Here is a 20,010-nt window from a genome sequence, read left to right on the forward strand (position 1 = left end):
GGAATTGGATTTAAAAATTTGGATATGTGCACTGTGTGTGTGCAGTGTGTGTGAATGTGTGTGTGCAGTGTGTGTGAGATTGTGTGCATTGTGTTTTTGTGTGTGTGTATTCTCCATTTGACCACACATACATAATAACTTTCAAGAACATTAAATACCATAATAGTCATTTATTGTCACTATTTCATATGTTAAATTATGACAAAATTTTGGGGATTACAGGAAACAATTTATAATTTATTTCCACATCGAAAAAAAAAGAATTTTGTTCTGACAATTTTATAATTTAGATTCATAGGAATTTATTGGTTAAAAGAAAGTTATAGTATCTTGTATTCAAAGCAAATCTCAGCCCTTGGATCCTTAGATTGGATGGTTGTGATCAAAATATCCGAGCTACATTATTACACTAAAAGCGTTACATTATTAATTGGGATACATTATTAGACCGCACAATCTACATTATTAGACTAAATCGCGTTACATTATTAGCCGAGTTATATTATTAGACTACACAATCTACATTATTAGATGACACGTGACATTAATCTAACGGTTACATCACAGGATCCAATAGCTGAGATTTGCTTTGATTTTTGACAGAATTTCACTTATGGACATGATCACATCCCTATAATATATATATATATATATATATATATATATATATAGGGGTGCGTTAAAATGACAACACTCTTAAAATGACACTGTGACACCACGCTAGACTGCAATCTATAGATTGCAGTCTAGCGTATTGGATATTGCAGTCCGTGAAAATTTACCCTTGAGTAATTTTTATGATTGCCACATGGCAGCTTATTATTCGTCCACATGTACAAATGATTGGCTAGGAATGGTGGTATGGTGTTACTTTAAGAGGTGTTGTCATTTTAACACAATCCTATATATATATATATATATATATATATATATATATAAATAGGTATATATATAAATAGGGGTGCACTAGGGTGCCACCATAGATAGGATAACACCATACCACCAATATAGTCCGTTAGATCTCGTTTATGGACGCCTAGGATTAAATTTCGTGAAAAAACACGGGTTTGCAGTCTACTGTATTAGATATTGCAGTCGTGGTAAACTGCAATATTGTTGTGGTAAGACTGCAATATTCAATGAACAGCACTGCAATCTGGTAACGTAAAATTAGAAATTTCCTATTTTACCCCTCCGTGTTTTTACACGTGGCAGCATGACAAGCACACGATTTTCAGATCCAATGACCTAAAATGGTGGTATGATGTAACAATAAAGAGGGTTGTTATCTTAACACATCCCTATATAAATATATATATATATATCAAGAAATGCAGCCCAAATCATGGCCCTAGGATTAGATGATCTAATGGTCAATAATTAACCTAAAATACGGAAGGTCATAATTAAACAGTTTTTAGGTCATATTATAAAATTCGGGTTTATGTCATGTTAAGATCATTTTAGTGTTAGGTTTGGTATACTGAAAAGCATGTTTCGAGCAAGTTTCGCTCGAATAGAATCTTGCTTGTATACGTAAAACTCTATAATCCACTTTTAACCTGATTCAGTATTATTCGAGCAGTTCCGCACGAATAGAATCACTATTATTATTACATTGTGTTTGCTTGTGCATTTATAAGATGTTTTATAAACATTTAAATGCATAAGAAGTAAACAAAGTCTAAGTCTTTTGCTTAGTAGACCGGTTGTGGGCGTCGTCCACTTTAAGGTAACACGGTCAGATCTATGCAATGCTTTGCAAAAGAAAAAGAAGAATTTCACAACCTAGATAGGCTTAGACTACCTATCGTGAAAGGTTGCAATGTCAGTCCGCATATTTCTAAGCCTTACTGAAATAAGATGACATTGGTGTGGTATAGCACTGAACGGATCTAACAGCAAGACGTGTCTTTATGCTATCTACTGAAAGACTAGGTCTTGATAAAATGTTATTTCTTAATCTACATATGTTAGCATTGAGCATACGGTATTGATTATGCACTACTTTGACTTATCAAATGGTGCGGATTTTTCGCAATCCAATAATCCTGATATATTGGGTAGTGGTGATTAATATCTAGCGGTGCTAGGATTGCTATTATGTTGAATCGTGCACGAGGTGAGTCTCGTTTGATAATGTCCTCAAGAGGAGCTCGAACAAGGTTTTATTATTCGAAAAACTGGCCAGTTGGAGTTTTATTACTCTATGAATAATAAATAAATGTTTCTTGCTAAGTCCACTCTTGGAATTAATAAGATATTAATTAATTAAGTCCATAGCAGACATTGATTAATTAATGGACATTTATATCTTAAGCGCGGGAAATAAATAATAAAAGTGGAAACCCGGATTACTTATAATTTCGGATTTGGATGGGGAGAGTTCAATATTACTTCTGTAGTGGCTGCTCGTAATATTCCAATATAAGCTTGTATTAAATTGTGGGTTCAATTTAATTAGTAAAAAGCTAATTGGGCGAGCCCATATCCAAAACCTTCCATAGATCCCTGTCTGGGCCCAAAAGGAACTTAATATAAATAGGAGAATAAAGGAGACAGAATTATCACAATTTCATTATTTGTAATTTTCGAAAATTTCAGCTTCCCAGCTGTAGGAATTTTCGATTTCTACTCCTTTTCCCAAAAGGATTTCTTCTGTCTTCTTTATTCGAGTCCTAGTATTTTGATAAGATCAGCCCACCCTGATATCGAGATACAGTTCGGGAACCAGAGAGAAGATCCGTGGTCTAGTATTGAAGATCATCACGTGGAGAAGGCGCGAGCAATCGACGATTCTTTGGAGAATCAAATCGGTAACCCTAAACCGTAGAATTCATGTTTTAGGATTTACTTTCTTAGAGCATGAATTATTTGCGTTCTAGCATGCAATTATCTGTTTAACATGTGAATTGATTAATCGCATAATCAGTCAAATAGATCCGTATCTGATTTATTTGTTTTGTACAAGTCTTCCGCTGTGCAAGGGGCACCAAACCCCATCAATTGGTATCAGAGCCAATTTTTGGCTCTGATTATGTGGATTAATTTCATGTTATGTGAATTGCTTGAATGCATGTTTTTATTCGCCATGTCGCTGTGTTTTTGTGAATTAATTGAAGTATGACTAATTGCGTTTTTGTCCGCTGCGCCGGCGAGAATCAATTATAAGCTTTGACCTTCTTTATCAATTAATTCATAATACGTGATCATTTATTTGCATGTAATGATTACATGAGTTTAATTTGTGATTACCTGGAGTGCAATTTTCATGCAAATCGTGTGAAAGGATTTATTCATGGCGTGAACATGGTGATGGCTTCTTTATTTTTATTGTTGCCTTCCGTGTTATTCTCTTGAATTGGAAATATGAATTGATGAATCAATTCGAGTCGTGTGGCCGAGGACGGTGGTTTGCACATGTGCATCGCCGGCGGCTGCAGATACGACAGGAATGGAAGCGGAGACCACCGGTGATCCGGCTCGGAGGCGATGACGCAGCAGCATTGTCAACACAGAGACGACGCAGCGTCAGGTGCGTCCTCGCGAGCAGACGGACAGCAACGCAGCAGCGAGGCGGCGGCGAAGTCGACGTCGCAGCAGCGACGACGACTCAGCGCAGCAGGGCCAGAGATGCAGCTGCACGTTGATGACGGTGACCGGATGCTGGCAGCAGCGATGGCGGGCTGTTGAGACAGCAGCTGCGGTGAACATGCAGCGCCTGCGGAGCAGTGGGAGCTCCGCGCGCAGCGAGTTGCAGCACTGCGAAGGCGACGTCGCAGTAGCGAGTCGACGCAGCAGCAGCAGGCTGTCTGAGGTGACGCGGAGCAGCGTCGGAAACGAAGCAGCAGCGTCCCTCCGTGAGCAGCCGCGTGACGTCGCGATGTCTAGTCCCGTGACTTCGGTTTCCAAATTTGATTAGGATTTCAAATCCTTGGATTCAATTTTGGAAATAATTAAAGATTAATTTGAAAATAAGATTTGAATATATCTTTTGTGGATTTTATATATTATATGAGATTTAATTATGAATTAAATCATGGATTAATTAGATTTTATCCTTACTTTATGGATTTGTAGGGATTTAATTCCTAGACGAAAGTCCTAGTTAAATTTGGATAATGACAATCTAATATTATCTATATCCTATGGATTAATGTGGATTTATCCTTAGACAAATCCTAGTTGGATTTAGATAATAATAATATTATTATTTTATTCTTGTCCTATGAATTTATATGAATTTATTCATAGATAAATTCTAGATGGATTTGGATAGTGATAATATAATATTTTATTCTTATCTTATAGATTTATATGGATTTGTTCCTAGATAGATCTTGGATAGATTTGAATAATTATAATATAATATTATCTTATTCTATGGATTTATATAGATTTATTCTAAGATAAATCCTAGATGTATTAGGATAAATATTTATATTAATTTATTTTATCCTATAGATTTGAATAGATTTAATTCTATTAAGACAATCTTAGATGGATTAAAATAAGTATTAATCCAAGTTATCCTCACCTTTTGGATTTATATCCTAGATAGATTAGGATAAAGATGATATATAAGAAAATCCTTATTTAATTGGATTTAAATGAATTTATTTATCTAAGAAATCCTAAGAAATGTTTGATATATTCTAGATGTCTATTCTAAATAGAATTAAGATTTGTATAAATCTTGGTTGATAGGATTTTATTTTTATCTTATGGATGATGGTGGAATTGTTTCTATCTAGTAATATCCTAGTACGATTTAAATAATGATAATCCTAGATCAACGTTATCTTGAATTGTAGGATTTGATTTTATCGAAATAAAATCTAGAATAATCCTAAATGGATTTAGATAGTTAACTCTATCTTGATAAATCGTATCAGTAATTGGATAATTATGATCCAATATAAAACTTAATTATTTAATTAATTCTCCCTTGACTAGATTAAATAATTGTCGATAATTATCCTGTGTTTAAATGCCATGCATTAGATGGATTTATCTGTTTATTTGGTGTTTATCTATTTTAAGTGGATTATCTGCTTTATCTGCTTATGTGATAATTATGCAAAAACCATATAAAAATATCTAAGTGATGATTACAACAAGTGCGTTGTATATGGTCTCCATCGGTTGGACTGTAAAATTTTGTGAAGCTGATTTTCTAATATTATCGCCACCTACAGAGTAGGGACAATAATCCTACGAAAACAGTAAGTTCATAAGGGCAGACTTCTCACATAATAAATAGAATGAACTAGAAAGTGGTTCCCAATATTATTGCCACCTGCAGAGTGGGGACAATAATCCTAAGGAACTGCGAGTTTCAGGGTTCAATCAGAATTTATGAGATAGCTTGATTTTGTTATCAACACATGAACATTGTTATGGGAGTGTGTTGTAGAAATAAAATTCTGTAATGCTAAATCTGATGGTCGCGCTTAGGCAGCATTAGGCGTGTCAACCTCCAGAGGAGGAAGCTATTGATGCGTTGGTGTTGTGACCAGTAAAATTGTCAAAATTTTAATGCGTATTAACCTCCAGAGGAGGATACAATTTATTAATTTTGCAGTTGTAAGATACATAATTGTTTTGTGGTTATTTGTGATTATGTATTGAGCATGAGTATGTGATAATAAGTTTATTTGCCAAATCTTCATTATGTCTTTTAATATTTGTCTGCGATCCTTATAGAAAGTAAACTCGAATGCCTAAATTATGTAGACCGAAAACGAAAGTGGATAAGATTCTCATAGCTGAAAGCTTGAAGTTTATACTCAAATGATTCATGTCCTCCATTTCCTCGACATAATTCCACGAAGAATGTTCAAGAATGCATTATGCATGTACTTGACAAACTCTTTGAGGAATAAGGTCAAGCTATTTTCCTTTAAGTAGCTCGACAAGTCTTGGTTAATGACAATGAAAGATGGATATCAATAGAATCTGTCAAGATGATTCGATTGGAATATCCTAAAGTGACAGAATGTTTTGAGGATCTTTTGATCACTTAAATAGTTTCTGACACAAGTCATCGCCTAAAGTAACAAGAAATGACTATAAGAAGGTTTAACTGAAAAGTAGAAAATCTTCAGAATAATAGTCTTTGTGTTACTATTAGAGGAAAGTAACATGATAGATGACGAATTCATAAAGGCTGCATTTTTCTTAAGTCCTAGTTCATTTGAACAAAAGACTAGATATGGAAATGGGAGAGCCTGGATTGTCATCAATGTTTGTTTAAAGCGAGAAAAGATGCTTTGTGAGTTGGATTGACCTATTTTATAGAAGGACAATGACTTACATGACAATGCAACTTCTAAATAAGAGATCTTGATCCAGTTAGGTTTTTGTTGCAGTGGGAGCTATTAATGCTCAACTATTGTTTTATGGTTGATGCTTAAGGCATCATAGTATTAAAATAATATAATTGCGACAAGGTTGAGTATTCAACAACACATCAACTTCTTAATCATTGAATGATAAAGTATTTATTGCTCTTAGTCTTAAGGCCAAGAAAATACTTAGAAATTGTTCGAACTGATCTAGACTATCAAGATTTTAACATTTCGTTAAATAGCTTGACAGTTGAGAAAGTCTGTTTAATGCACTTTGAGTTAGAATCATTTGATTTTTCAAGAGATTCAGAATACTTATAGAAGTGCAACATAGAAAGACTAGCAAGTCTTAATGGTTTACACCATAAGGAGACGAGCAAAGGGTTATGATCAGTAGTGGGAGTCTAATCTCCATTAACGAATCCAAGCATTCATCTAATGAATGGGATAGTTATGTAAGAAGGAATCAAAGTCTTTCTAAGACAAGTTTGATTAAGTGATGAGTTGTACTCATTAAAATCTTATCATTGATGGGATAAACATTAAAGAAACTACCAACATCAGTACCTTCTACAAAACACGAGTTGTGGACTAGAGCGTCTCTAGTCTAGCACATCTCAAGGTGGAATGTTGTTCCAACACGTGTTGGAAAAGTGTCCAAGAAATTGGAGTTGAGTACTGAGGCATGTTTTAAGGTTTGTCCCAAATGATGTAAGGTTATAAGTTCTGTAATCTTCAAAGATATAATTCTTGTATGAAGATCAAGAGATGAACTACAAGCCTAACAGCGTGATAACTCTCAAAATAAAGAGAGAGATATCGGATTTTCCACATTACCAAGAAGTCATACCATTAGAAACTTTTGCACTAATAAAATCAACTTCAGTACCTAAGATTGTAAGAACCATATCGTAGTGGGAGCGTTCCACTGGAACACAACAAGTTCATGGGTCTAAGAGTGTCGTAAGACTCAGTCTTAGATCAACTTGAACATAATCCCTTTAACTACAATGTAGTATTGGTTCATTTGGATATTCATCTTTGAAAAGGTGATAGATTTCAAACTACAATCTAAGATAGACAACATGTTTTACAAGACTTGCAAAACTACCTATAGGCTGTGTCAGTCAGTGGGAGCTAGTATATTTGCAAGTGTAAATATGGATCTTAAATGGCTAGACAATGACAATGGGTTATGCCCAAAGAGAATTATCTTCTCGCTATCGTTGTGCCAGGATTTATTCGATCCTATTGTCTATTAGAACTTACATAAATTAGAATATATGTATTATGATTGTCTAGACAGCCTTCTATAAATAGAAGTCTTGAGGAAATCATCTACTAGAACATTCTAATAGATATGTAATTAAGGGCAAGAAACGCATGATTGGAAGCTCATATAGACCTTCGTGGTCTTAGGCAAGCATCTAAATCATAGTATATGCATTTTATCAAAATTGTCAAATATTTGGAATTTGACTTGTGTCCTTAACAGTGCTGTAAGCACAAGGAAGTTGAAAGTGCATTACATATGGAATTATTGGTACTCTACAATGATGAATCTACAAAAGTTGCAAACAACTAAGATTGGCATCTAGCGTAGGAAACTGGTTGTCTACCCAGTTAAAGATAAATGATTTAAGAGAAACTAATTACATTCTTAGCATCTAAGTCCTTTTAAGATTGCTAGAAAGAATGTTGAGATTCTCTTAGGAATCCTATATCTACACATTGCTTGGAACATTTAAGCATTAGAAATTCCATGAAAAGGTTTATACCTTTCAAGGTGGAATTGTCTTGTCTCTAGTCAAGTGTCATTTGACGCTTAGTGAGATCAAGAATTATGAGACTAGTTTCGGAGATAGTTGTCTCATGTATGCTATAGTGTGTACTAAGTTTGATATTAGTTGTGCTTTTGCATAGCAAGTATATATCATAATAACCATGGCAAAGGATTTTGATTGAGGTAATGAATATACCCTAGTGCTTGAGAAAGACTAGTAACTATATTCTAGTTTACCAGTCATTCATGTAATGTCCTTGAGGTTACACTGTCTTAGTTTTATTACTAATCAGTGATCGAGTAAGTTATCCTTTGATTATGTGTTTACCTTAGGAATATCTTCCTAATAGCTTTAATCGTAAGTTTGAGTATGCCTATGAGTATTATATTTAATTACTCTAGTGAAGGCTAACTCAAAGGACACACGAGTTTATTAAGCTAAGCAATCACATATGGGGATGATATTAATTAAAGATCAAGTACGCAGCAAAGACATTATGGTGACAAAGATATAATCAGAGAACTACCAAGCAGATTTTTCTTTCACTTAGTGAAATGAATGGTAGTTCGATATATCTAGTATCAATACCTGCTTTGTGTATAAGTGGGAGAGTTTTTGGCAGTGGGTATACTCGAAAGCATGTTTTGAGTATAAGTGGGAGATTGTTAGGTTTGGTATACTGAAAAGCATGTTTCGAGCAAGTTTCGCTCGAATAGAATCTTGCTTGTATACGTAAAACTCTATAATCCACTTTTAACCTGATTCAGTATTATTCGAGCAGTTCCGCACGAATAGAATCACTATTATTATTACATTGTGTTTGCTTGTGCATTTATAAGATGTTTTATAAACATTTAAATGCATAAGAAGTAAACAAAGTCTAAGTCTTTTGCTTAGTAGACCGGTTGTGGGCGTCGTCCACTTTAAGGTAACACGGTCAGATCTATGCAATGCTTTGCAAAAGAAAAAGAAGAATTTCACAACCTAGATAGGCTTAGACTACCTATCGTGAAAGGTTGCAATGTCAGTCCGCATATTTCTAAGCCTTACTGAAATAAGATGACATTGGTGTGGTATAGCACTGAACGGATCTAACAGCAAGACGTGTCTTTATGCTATCTACTGAAAGACTAGGTCTTGATAAAATGTTATTTCTTAATCTACATATGTTAGCATTGAGCATACGGTATTGATTATGCACTACTTTGACTTATCAAATGGTGCGGATTTTTCGCAATCCAATAATCCTGATATATTGGGTAGTGGTGATTAATATCTAGCGGTGCTAGGATTGCTATTATGTTGAATCGTGCACGAGGTGAGTCTCGTTTGATAATGTCCTCAAGAGGAGCTCGAACAAGGTTTTATTATTCGAAAAACTGGCCAGTTGGAGTTTTATTACTCTATGAATAATAAATAAATGTTTCTTGCTAAGTCCACTCTTGGAATTAATAAGATATTAATTAATTAAGTCCATAGCAGACATTGATTAATTAATGGACATTTATATCTTAAGCGCGGGAAATAAATAATAAAAGTGGAAACCCGGATTACTTATAATTTCGGATTTGGATGGGGAGAGTTCAATATTACTTCTGTAGTGGCTGCTCGTAATATTCCAATATAAGCTTGTATTAAATTGTGGGTTCAATTTAATTAGTAAAAAGCTAATTGGGCGAGCCCATATCCAAAACCTTCCATAGATCCCTGTCTGGGCCCAAAAGGAACTTAATATAAATAGGAGAATAAAGGAGACAGAATTATCACAATTTCATTATTTGTAATTTTCGAAAATTTCAGCTTCCCAGCTGTAGGAATTTTCGATTTCTACTCCTTTTCCCAAAAGGATTTCTTCTGTCTTCTTTATTCGAGTCCTAGTATTTTGATAAGATCAGCCCACCCTGATATCGAGATACAGTTCGGGAACCAGAGAGAAGATCCGTGGTCTAGTATTGAAGATCATCACGTGGAGAAGGCGCGAGCAATCGACGATTCTTTGGAGAATCAAATCGGTAACCCTAAACCGTAGAATTCATGTTTTAGGATTTACTTTCTTAGAGCATGAATTATTTGCGTTCTAGCATGCAATTATCTGTTTAACATGTGAATTGATTAATCGCATAATCAGTCAAATAGATCCGTATCTGATTTATTTGTTTTGTACAAGTCTTCCGCTGTGCAAGGGGCACCAAACCCCATCATTTAGGTCATGCTTTGTTAGCATGACCTAAAAATAAACTAACTATGACCTAAAAATACCCTACGTATGACTGTGTTCTGCGTTTCTGTATTTAAATCTAGTTTTCATAGATCAAAACCCTATATATATATATATATATAGAGAGAGAGAGAGAGAGAGGAAAATCACTTTGAATAAGGAGGGATAACAGAGATGATAGACGTCTATAATAAATCAACACAGTAGGGCGTCGAAAAACTTATTCAAAGCTTAATTAATAACCAAGTAAACTATTGAAATTGAAAAAAATAGTACTCCCTCCATCCCCGATTAAGAGTCACACTTTTCCATTTCGGTCCGTCCCCAATTAAGAGTCACACTTCATTTTTACCATAAATAGTAAGTAGGTCCCACATTCCACTAACTTTTTCAACCAATTTTTCTTTACATTTCTTAAAACCCGTGCCCGGTCTAAGTGTGACTCCTAATCGGGGACGGAGGGAGTACTAAATATTGTAAATTATTGAAATTGAAAAAAAATAGTATTCCTTCGTCTCATCATAAGTGATTCACATTCTTTTTGGAATTTCTACTAGGGTCCTTTTGGTACACGGAATTGGAATTGGAAGGAATTAAATTAGAATTCAATTCCAAATCATTTGTTTGGAAAAATGAAATAATTGTTATGGAATTGAATTTTAAAATTTGAATATATGCATTGTGTGTGTGAATGTGTGTTTGCAGTGTGTGTGAATGTGTGTGTGAATGTGTATGTGCAGTGTGTGTGAGAATGTGTGCAGTGTGTATGTGTAAGAATGTGTGTGTTATGTGTGTGTGCTCTGTGTGTGTAAGATGCAACTCTACGACAACTCTCCATACTCGTATTCCTTTACTCTAAGGCTGTATTTGGACACGGAATTGGAGGTGTGGAATTGGAATTGAAGCCTTCAATTCCAAATTCAGTGTTTGGTATTATAAAAATTCATGGATTTCGAATTAAATTCCAATTCCACAATTTGAATTCCATATCAAAAGTAGTGGAATTCCAAATATTCACATACACACACTACACACGTTTCACATACTACACATATTTCACACACTACACACATTTCACACGCTACAACTCACAATACACACATTTCACATACTTCACAAGTTCACACACTACATTTCACATATTTCATACACTACACACATTTCACACACTACACACCACACATTTCACACACTACACACACTACACACTACACACAATTTCACACACTACATACACTTTACACACTACACACACTTCACATGTTTCACACACTTCACAAATTTTACACACTACACACACCACACATTTGAATTGTGTGAAGTGTATGTAATGTGTGAAATGTGTGTAGTGTGTGAAGTGTGTGAACTATGTGTAGTGTATGAAAAATATGTAGTATGTGTAGTGTGTGAAGTGTTTATAGTGTATGAAATGTGTGAAGTGTGTGTAGTGCGTGAAATGTCTGTAGTGTGTGAAATATGTGAAATGCATGTAGTGTGTGAAATGTGTGAAATATGATAAATGTGTGTAGTGTGTGCACTATGTTTATAATTATCAAACATGTCAATTCAATTTCATATCAATTCTTACCAAACATAGGATTTAGAATTGAATTATAATTCAATTCAATTCCTTCCAATTCAATTCCACAGAATTCCAATTCCAATTCAATTCCAATTCTGTGTACCAAACAAAACCTAAGATTTTGTTTAGAGTTTACGACAACTTGCCATCTTTAACATGTTTATATATACCTCAAACCTATTCAAAATCAGCCACCCACCACAATCAAAACACCCCAAAATTCTCTTCACACACCAACATAGAATAAAGGAGTACGAGGAGGGAGAGTTGCAGATGTAGGATCTAGTCGCCAATCCAACAACACTTTTTCCCATATTGAAAAGGTAAATTCCAAACCTTTCTTTTCGTTTTCATGTAAGTACGAACTACGAACTACGAAGCATGCATATATTAGTTGCAAATAAGAATCTGCCCAATGTTACCAACACAGTGAGATTAACATGTTACATCATAAGTCTTCCAAGTAGCAACACATTATTCAAGAATCAAGAGTTACCAAATCCATATAATAGTCAATCCAAGTCCTATAACCATAATAAACACAAGTCAAGAAACTTATCTCCCGAATAGGAATCTGCCGGAACTCCGGCGACTGAGTTTTGGCACACCGTTGCCGACGGTGGCAGCCCCACACCCCAATTCGTCACTAATTTCACAACCTTCACAAATTAAATTCCAAAACCTCAGATCTAAGAATTTAAATTCTTAGAAAAATGAAATAAAAAATAAGAATAATAGATAGTATATCCTTACCTTTGGGGAGTCGGCGAAACGGCGGCAGTGGTGGCGACGGGGCGAGGTGGCAGCGCCGAGAGAGAGAGTGCAGTGGCAGAGAGCTTGCCTGCTGTCCGGAGGCATGCACAGTGGCGGCGGCGGATCCAAAAGAGAGATAGGGCGGTGGCGGGCTGGTGGCGGAGCTCCGGCGAGATCGAGGGAGATGATAGAGGAAGGGGAAGGAAAGAGATAGGAGAGAAAAAGAGATGATAAGGAGAGACGGAGGGGGGAGAAAGAGATCCGCCGGAGGCGCCGGCGCCGGCGCCGGAAGGTGGCGGCAGCGCAGCAGGTAGAGAGGGGGAGGAGTAGAGAAATAAATTGAGCCCAACTTCTATTTAATAAATGATGCTGCAATGCATAAACTGAATAGGTCCAATTTCGAGATTTAATAACTTGGGCTGAAAATTAAAGGAAGTCTTGGCCCAGTTTCAAAATTAGAATTTATTTTTGAGGAAATTTAATATTAAAATCTTAGCCTAAGTTTTAATTAAGATTCAATTAATATGTTTTTATAAGATTTCTTCTAATGGTGTAACTAAGCTAAAATAATTGATCTTTTAAATTATTTTAGAGTTTTGCCTAAAATAAAATTTTGAAGTTAAGTATAAAGTTCAATACAATCGAATCCGAGAATAGTGAAAGAAAAAGAGTGAAGCTACTGGGTTTGGTTTGTGTGCACAGTAAGGAATGTCAAGCTTCCTAGATCCGGCGAATCCACTAGATCATAGGGTCTAGGAACTCACGGATCGTCAAAAGATCTCGGTCGTCGGACACACAGAATACCTCTTCAAAACCCTCAACCACGTACACTAAAATTAGCACAGGGAAGTAGGGATCGATCCCACAGAGATGAATGCGCAATAAACAGGTTCAAGGACTCGGGAACTATTTTTGGGTTGGCTATTGCCACGCAATTTTTGGGTTGAGGAAATTAAACTAGACTTGGTAATTGAAGCATGTTACTCTAACATCTAGATTTAGGCAGAACAGAAATCATGCATATAAACTGGGACAAGTGGGACAATTACTGGATCTAAGAAAACTATTCCCTAAATTACCTAGACCTTGAAAAGCAACTGACGGTGGGGACCATTTACTGAAAAGGTAAAATACGGATGAAAAGCTGGAAAACAACTAACTAAACTACTAACTAACAGCGACATCATCTTCTCCAACCATTGACATAAAACATCCAGTAAAACAGAGATAGAACGTAAATCGAAACAAAGCAGACTGAATTTAAAGCAACAAAATCGAAGAACAATTTAAACTAAGGCAGATCTATGGCTACTAGACGAAGCAAAACAGAAAGAAAGCAGAAAATTCAAAATCCATGCACAACTCGGTTTCCCCCGTTCAGATCCATACTTCGGATGCTAAATCCACTCCGGATCCAAGCATCCGAAACCAACTCCGTTCAAAATTATATCCATGACTACAGATTCGCCGATTCACCACAGATCAACTACAACAGCACAGATCCACAACCATTTCCCAGATCAAGCACATAAACATCCAAAACAGAGAATAACATTCAACTCCTAAAAAACACAGAATCAACGTAAACCAACACAAAATAGACACCATCATAATGTAAACTAAATGCATAGATAACGATAAGTAGCAAACAACCAAATCGACTTCCAAAATGTGAAGTTCGACGGAATAACAGTGCAAAAATTGAATATAAATTGATTGTATCTTCGCCCTTCGTAAGGACGGTGTTACCACTGACTTTCTCCGAAGAAAAAACCCCTAACTACCCCAGAATTCCCCTTTTCCCAAGTGTGTGTGAGTGTGTGAGCCGAGAGCTAAAAATCATCTATCTATCGTGTGCTGCATGCTCTTCTATATATAGGCGTGGAGGTGGATCCAGCAGGGTGCGAATAGTCTTCGTTACCCTCAGCTTTTGACTCCCTTCGTCCAACCATTTTTCTTCTTCAAATCCGCTCACTTTCCTTCGCTTTTCTTTGCTAGTCCATCGCCTTCAGCTTTCCCTGGATCTAGCGATTCCTTTACACACCTAGCTTAAAATTGCGTTAGACCCAGTAAAATAAAGTGATTTTTACCACATAATCGATGCATGAAATTAGCCTTATCAAAGAGCATGCGAGTTTTAGAAATTTCTTAAAGAATAGAGAAAAATAAAATGGTTAATTACGAGGCATGTATTCTAATTTAAGTATATTTGTCCTTGAGTCTAATTAGTAAATTATGTTGTGATGTTTCCGAAAAGGTTATCTCCGCAAGTTAAGGTCGGAGCGAGAAATTCAAGTTAAGGAAATTAAACGAATGAGGTGGGCTTTCTGTTTACTATACAGTTCAAGTATGCTTTTAGTTATTTAAATTTACAAAATGTTTTGTCTTGTCATGTTTTTGTTTTAGCATCACCTATCTGTTTGTCTAGAAAGGGAAGCGTCCCTATTAGATTAGACCAAATATACTGTGAATCGAATTCGGGTCTGAGTGTCGGAGAGATTCCCTACTTAGGCTAGTCTACACCAGGGACCATGAGCCTTCTTTCGAGTTGGCCGGACATTGTGATCGTGGAATATGGCCACATTCCCGACACCAGAAATAAGTTCAGATATGGTAAATGTTCCAAGAAAATGGATCGACCAATCAAAGTTTTAAAGAGAAAATGTTTTTAGTGTTCTCGGGCACTTTCGACAAAACCCGGGTTCACTCAGTTATGGCTTGACAAAAACCCGTTTTTATGAAAAATTTATTTCGGCATGTGTCCACTGAGTACATAAATGTACTCAGCCCTGCATTTGTTTTAAAAATGTGCAGGTTAAGCGGGGATGATGAAGGGCGGTGTTGAGTAGATGTGACGAATGTGTTCCAGTAGTATAATGCTCAGATGTATCGTGTGTCATTCTCTCTTGACTCTTCCGCTGCAATGTAAAAGTTGAACTTATGTTCTTTTGTATAGTATACTTTGATATAATTTCCCAGTCATTCCAAATTTGATTTCGTTCATTTCAGTCGTGCCAAGGTTTCCCCTTTCTTTCCCGCTTCTTTAATCCTCCCCTAGTCGCGATAAACCGCATTTGTTATCCCTAAAAAAGTGCGGCCGTGACAGGGTGGTATCAGAGCAATTTTTTTTTCCGCTCTGGACTCAAGAGTGTTCCTCCAGTCTTAGTCTAGATTCGTATCCCTAGACTAAAAGGTTAAGCGCCAAAGGCTCAACACCCCGACTCGTCCCGCTCAACCAAGAAAAGAGGTAACTTTTACTTTTTTTAAAAGAAAGAGAAGTTGATAGGTTCTATCAAGTTAAGGAAGAGGAAACGTATTTCCTTTTTAAGGGACAATATTCGGAGAAAAAGGAAAATGATTTTTGAGAAAAAAAAGTGAGGTTTCAAATTTAAAAGTTATTGTTATTTTTTTTCACATCAAAGTGTTTTGATATTTGAACTAAGAAAAATAGTTCATTCTCAATGTGAAAGTTTTTACGATGTTGTTTGCTTTTTGTGAAAAGTTTAAATTGTTTGAAAGAAAAGATTATCTTTTATGAGTCGAACTTTTAGAGCACAAGTCCTATAAAGTAGATAACTTAGGTGTTTCTCATAGAATATTAGAATACTTTAGGATGCATGCCTCCCTTCTAGAAGAATATTGTTTATTTTACTCTATTTGTTTAACTTTTAAACATCAATTTCTTAAACTTTGTGTAAAAGAAATGTACTCTATTCAGGGACGGAACCAGAACTTGCAATAAGCCGATGCTAAAATTATAAAAATAATACATATAAGTATAAAACTATAAAAATAAATATTATTCTTACCTACATTATATATTTAAAAATTTATAAAATGATGAAAACACAATTAGATATTGAATTTCAATGAAATTATATTTTTATATGAAATAATATTCATTCAAATTTAAAAATTTAGTAAAATTTTTGTCCGTTTCATTATGTTTAAAATTAAAATATTAAATCATAAACTTTCAATTTTTCACAATTATCACCTCCAATTACTCCATCCGTCCGCCATTAAATGTCTCATATCACTTTTACCTATTTGGTAAGTGAACCATAAATTCCACTAACTCATTCCGCTCATTTTTTATTATAAAATTAATATATAAAAGTAGACCCACATTCCACCAACTTTTCTACTCACTTACTTCATAAAGTCAAACAATTTCTTAAAATCCGTATCGGTCAAATATGAGACATTTAGTGGAGGACGGAGGGAGTATAAAATATTGTCTTTTAAAAATGTTTAAAAGTTAAAATGATTGTCTTTTATTAAAATGAGAAAAAAAGAGAAAATATAGTCTAATAAAAATTAAAAAATCATAATTTTATTTTCAAATAAATTAACTAGATTAATTTTGACTAACAAATATATTAGGTTATTAACATAGATACACATAAATTGTAATATTATTGAGATATCAGATAAGTAAAATAATTTGTTACGTATAAATACTATAAATGCAAGAAAATTAGCATATTATTCGAAAAATAAATGATAAAAATACAAACTAGGATTTTAATTATAGTAGTAGGAGGACCCCACACAGCTGTAAATTCAATTGTCATAATTACTTCTAATTCTCTCTCTTTTCTCTTTCGTCTCCCCCTTTCTCCTTTCTTCTCTGTAAAAAAATATAAAAGGTGTGCAGGCACTCAAGTCCATCTTGAACATAAAGGAAAGAATTCATGTTGGAAGAGAAGCAGTATTAAACACCACTTAACATGCACATTTGAACAAAATTTATTCACTATATACTATCTAGTAATAAGAGACACGAAATGTTTCATCTGATCATGACTATCCAAAAACTGGATGTCTTCCATATTTATTTTAATATCAATCATGCAAGCCCGCCATATGATTTAAACCTTGATGGGAATTGCTCTAAGATGGGTTTTCTTCTGCACTGCTACTCCAAACACATCTTCTCTTTGAAGTTTTTTGGATTCTGACCCTTTTTCAAGCTTCCAATTGAAGTTGTGACACATGGTTGCCACCATGCAGGGCAGCATGCGACTAGCTAACGGCATGCCAGGGCAAATTCTCCGTCCTGAACCAAATGGAATTAGCTCCAGATGCTGCCCTCCAAAATTTATGTCGTTATTTAAAAACCGTTCGGGCTCAAAGCTCTCCGAATCGTTCCAGATGCTTGGATCTCTCATGATTGCCCAAACATTGACAAATATTCTAGCATTTTTGGGGATTGTATAGTCATTGACTCGCGCTTCGTCTTCCGCGACATGAGGAACTAAGAGAGGCACGGGAGGGTGATGGCGCAACACTTCATTGATGGTAGCTTGCAAGTATGGGAGTCTTGAGATGTCTGATTCTTCCACGATGATTTTCTCTCCAACAACGCTCTTCAGCTCTGCTTTCAGCTTTCCCATTTTGTCGGGGTGGAGTAGTAGTTCCACCATTGCCCATTCTGTCGTGGCTGCACTTGTTTCTGATCCTGCAATAATTAAATCCTGACATATACAGTACTCGCGTTTTAGAATAACGATTTGTAAACATAGAAAATTTAATTAAAGGAAAGAATAAACATATATTATTCTCACCACAAACAAATGCTTGATTTCTTTAATGCTCAAATCATACTCATTCCCTTGGGAGAGGTCTAGGAGGGTTTCAAGGAAATCACTCTTCTTGTGGTAAGACGACGTCGTTCTTTCCTGCAGTCGCTGGTCGATGAGGCTCTGGACTAACTCAAGCAAGCTCCCGAAGTGATGAGTGAGCTTCCGCCTCAGCCCCTGTGGATCCAAAGGAGCAAAGATGGGGAAGAAATCTGCAACATTGGGAACTGCCATATACCTTGTGATGGCCTTAACATGCTCTTGGAATTCCTTATTTATAACACCGTATTGGATGATTTCAATGGAGAAAAAGGTAGCAAACATGAGGTTGAACATGGTGGTGAAGGTGGCTTCTCCAACGTTCATAGGGCGGCCCTCTCCGCTGCATGTGTTGATATAGTCGTTGAGCTTCCGCAGCCTCTCTCGCCGGATATCTTGAGTGGCGTGAAGAGCTGGACTGGAGAAGAGTTTCTCTCTGGCTATTCGGCGAATCTTTTTCCATATGTCTGAGGCGGCGGGGAGCATGGCCATCGAGACGTCGCCGTGGCCGTGCACGCACACTGCGTTGGGAGTGAAGGGCGTCGTGAAGACGTGGCCGTGTTTTTGAAGGACTTCTTTAGCCGTCTCGGGAGATGAGGCAACGATGACGGATTGGCTGCCGAGCTTGAGAAACATCAAGGGGCCGTATGTTTTGGAGAGGTTAGCGAGTGACTTGTGCGGGTTTGGGCCGAGTTGTAGCATGTTGCCGATGATCGGATGACAAGGCGGCCCTGGTGGGAGCTTGTTTCGCTGCCGCCGCCTCGAGTCGGACCACCTTGTGTAGATGAGCCATGCGGCTACCAAGGCAAGGGAAACAAGAACCGAAGCTTGCATTTTTTTTGTGTGTGTGTTTTGTTTTGGTTTGTTTGCATGTCTATCTTTGCAAGGAGAATGGATTTTTATAGACATTGGTTAACCAATGCCGGTCAAATTTGAAATTTAAAATTTAAAATTTTAATTAGCTTGAGAAAAATACACATTATTATATTCAACTATTGACTAAGTATATAAAGGAAATTATTATTTGAATGACTGTTTTTGGTTGATTTATAGTTCAAATTCTCAAAATAAATCACAAGTAGTACCTTTTTTTTTTACAATTAAAGTACTAAAAAGTGAACATTAGATCAGCGACGAAATATTCCATCGCCAGAAGTGCAAATCAGTCCGCTACAAATCAGGGTTAAAAACGAAGTAATGATGGTTATGTTTGAATCGAAATGGCTTGGATCATTAACAAAATCCACTTACTGAAATTTACATTCCCCCAATTTTTAAAACATGCTAAGCCGAAAAACAGTCATTCTCTAAATAGGTATAACGGTCTGCCGTACCGAATTTCGATATATCGTAAAAGTATGGTATACCGAAATGCGGTACGGTATACCGAAAATACGGTATGGTAACGGTATCAAAAACTACCATACCGAATTTCTGATATACCGATATACCGGAAATGTATCGGTATGGTGTTTTGTCATACCGTAACTTTCGGTACGGTACACGATATGACACTCAAAGTACGGTATACCATAGCGAACTACCCCTACAATTAAGTACAAAAATTAATGAACTTGAATATCGAAGTACTTTGTATTAACAATAAAAAAAACTATCAATTTATGTGTAACCACCAATTCAATGTGGTAGTGTTTTCTTTTGAAAATTATTCCAATTGAATTAAATTCGGTAGGTCACA

General features: G+C 35.9%; 1 protein-coding gene and 2 long non-coding RNA genes across 3 annotated transcripts; 1 reads left to right on the forward strand and 2 right to left on the reverse strand.

Annotated features, from left to right (window-relative positions):
- Positions 1 to 12,004: 12,004 nt before the first annotated feature.
- LOC148933594 (uncharacterized) lies at positions 12,005 to 18,833 on the forward strand. The gene is made up of 3 exons (XR_016134722.1): positions 12,005 to 12,257; positions 14,945 to 15,005; positions 17,704 to 18,833. It is a non-coding gene; the product is annotated as an uncharacterized LOC148933594 (long non-coding RNA).
- On the reverse strand, positions 12,323 to 13,042 carry LOC125185696 (uncharacterized). Its single transcript, XR_007170212.2, has 2 exons — positions 12,688 to 13,042; positions 12,323 to 12,593 (listed from the first exon to the last, which is right to left on the reverse strand). It is a non-coding gene; the product is annotated as an uncharacterized LOC125185696 (long non-coding RNA).
- LOC125219752 (11-hydroxysugiol 20-monooxygenase-like) lies at positions 17,363 to 19,176 on the reverse strand. Its single transcript, XM_048121801.2, has 2 exons — positions 18,258 to 19,176; positions 17,363 to 18,167 (listed from the first exon to the last, which is right to left on the reverse strand). Exons 1-2 carry the CDS (start codon positions 19,143 to 19,145, stop codon positions 17,562 to 17,564), a joined length of 1,494 nt encoding a protein of 497 aa, XP_047977758.1. The 5' UTR covers positions 19,146 to 19,176; the 3' UTR covers positions 17,363 to 17,561.
- Between the last annotated feature and the right edge of the window lie 834 nt (positions 19,177 to 20,010).

This window comes from Salvia hispanica, chromosome 1 (assembly GCF_029641045.1).
Source record: "Salvia hispanica isolate PSC_SH4W2 chromosome 1, Shi_PSC_v1, whole genome shotgun sequence".
In the NCBI taxonomy this organism is placed as follows: Eukaryota; Viridiplantae; Streptophyta; class Magnoliopsida; order Lamiales; family Lamiaceae; genus Salvia; species Salvia hispanica.

Coding starts and splice junctions, on each gene's coding strand:
- LOC125219752 (XM_048121801.2), bottom strand. CDS start 19,145: ATGCAAGCTTCGGTTCTTGTTTCCCTTGCCTTGGTAGCCGCATGGCTC. Junction 18,168..18,257: donor AAATCAAGCATTTGTTTGTG/GTGAGAATAATA, acceptor TGTATATGTCAG/GATTTAATTATTGCAGGATC.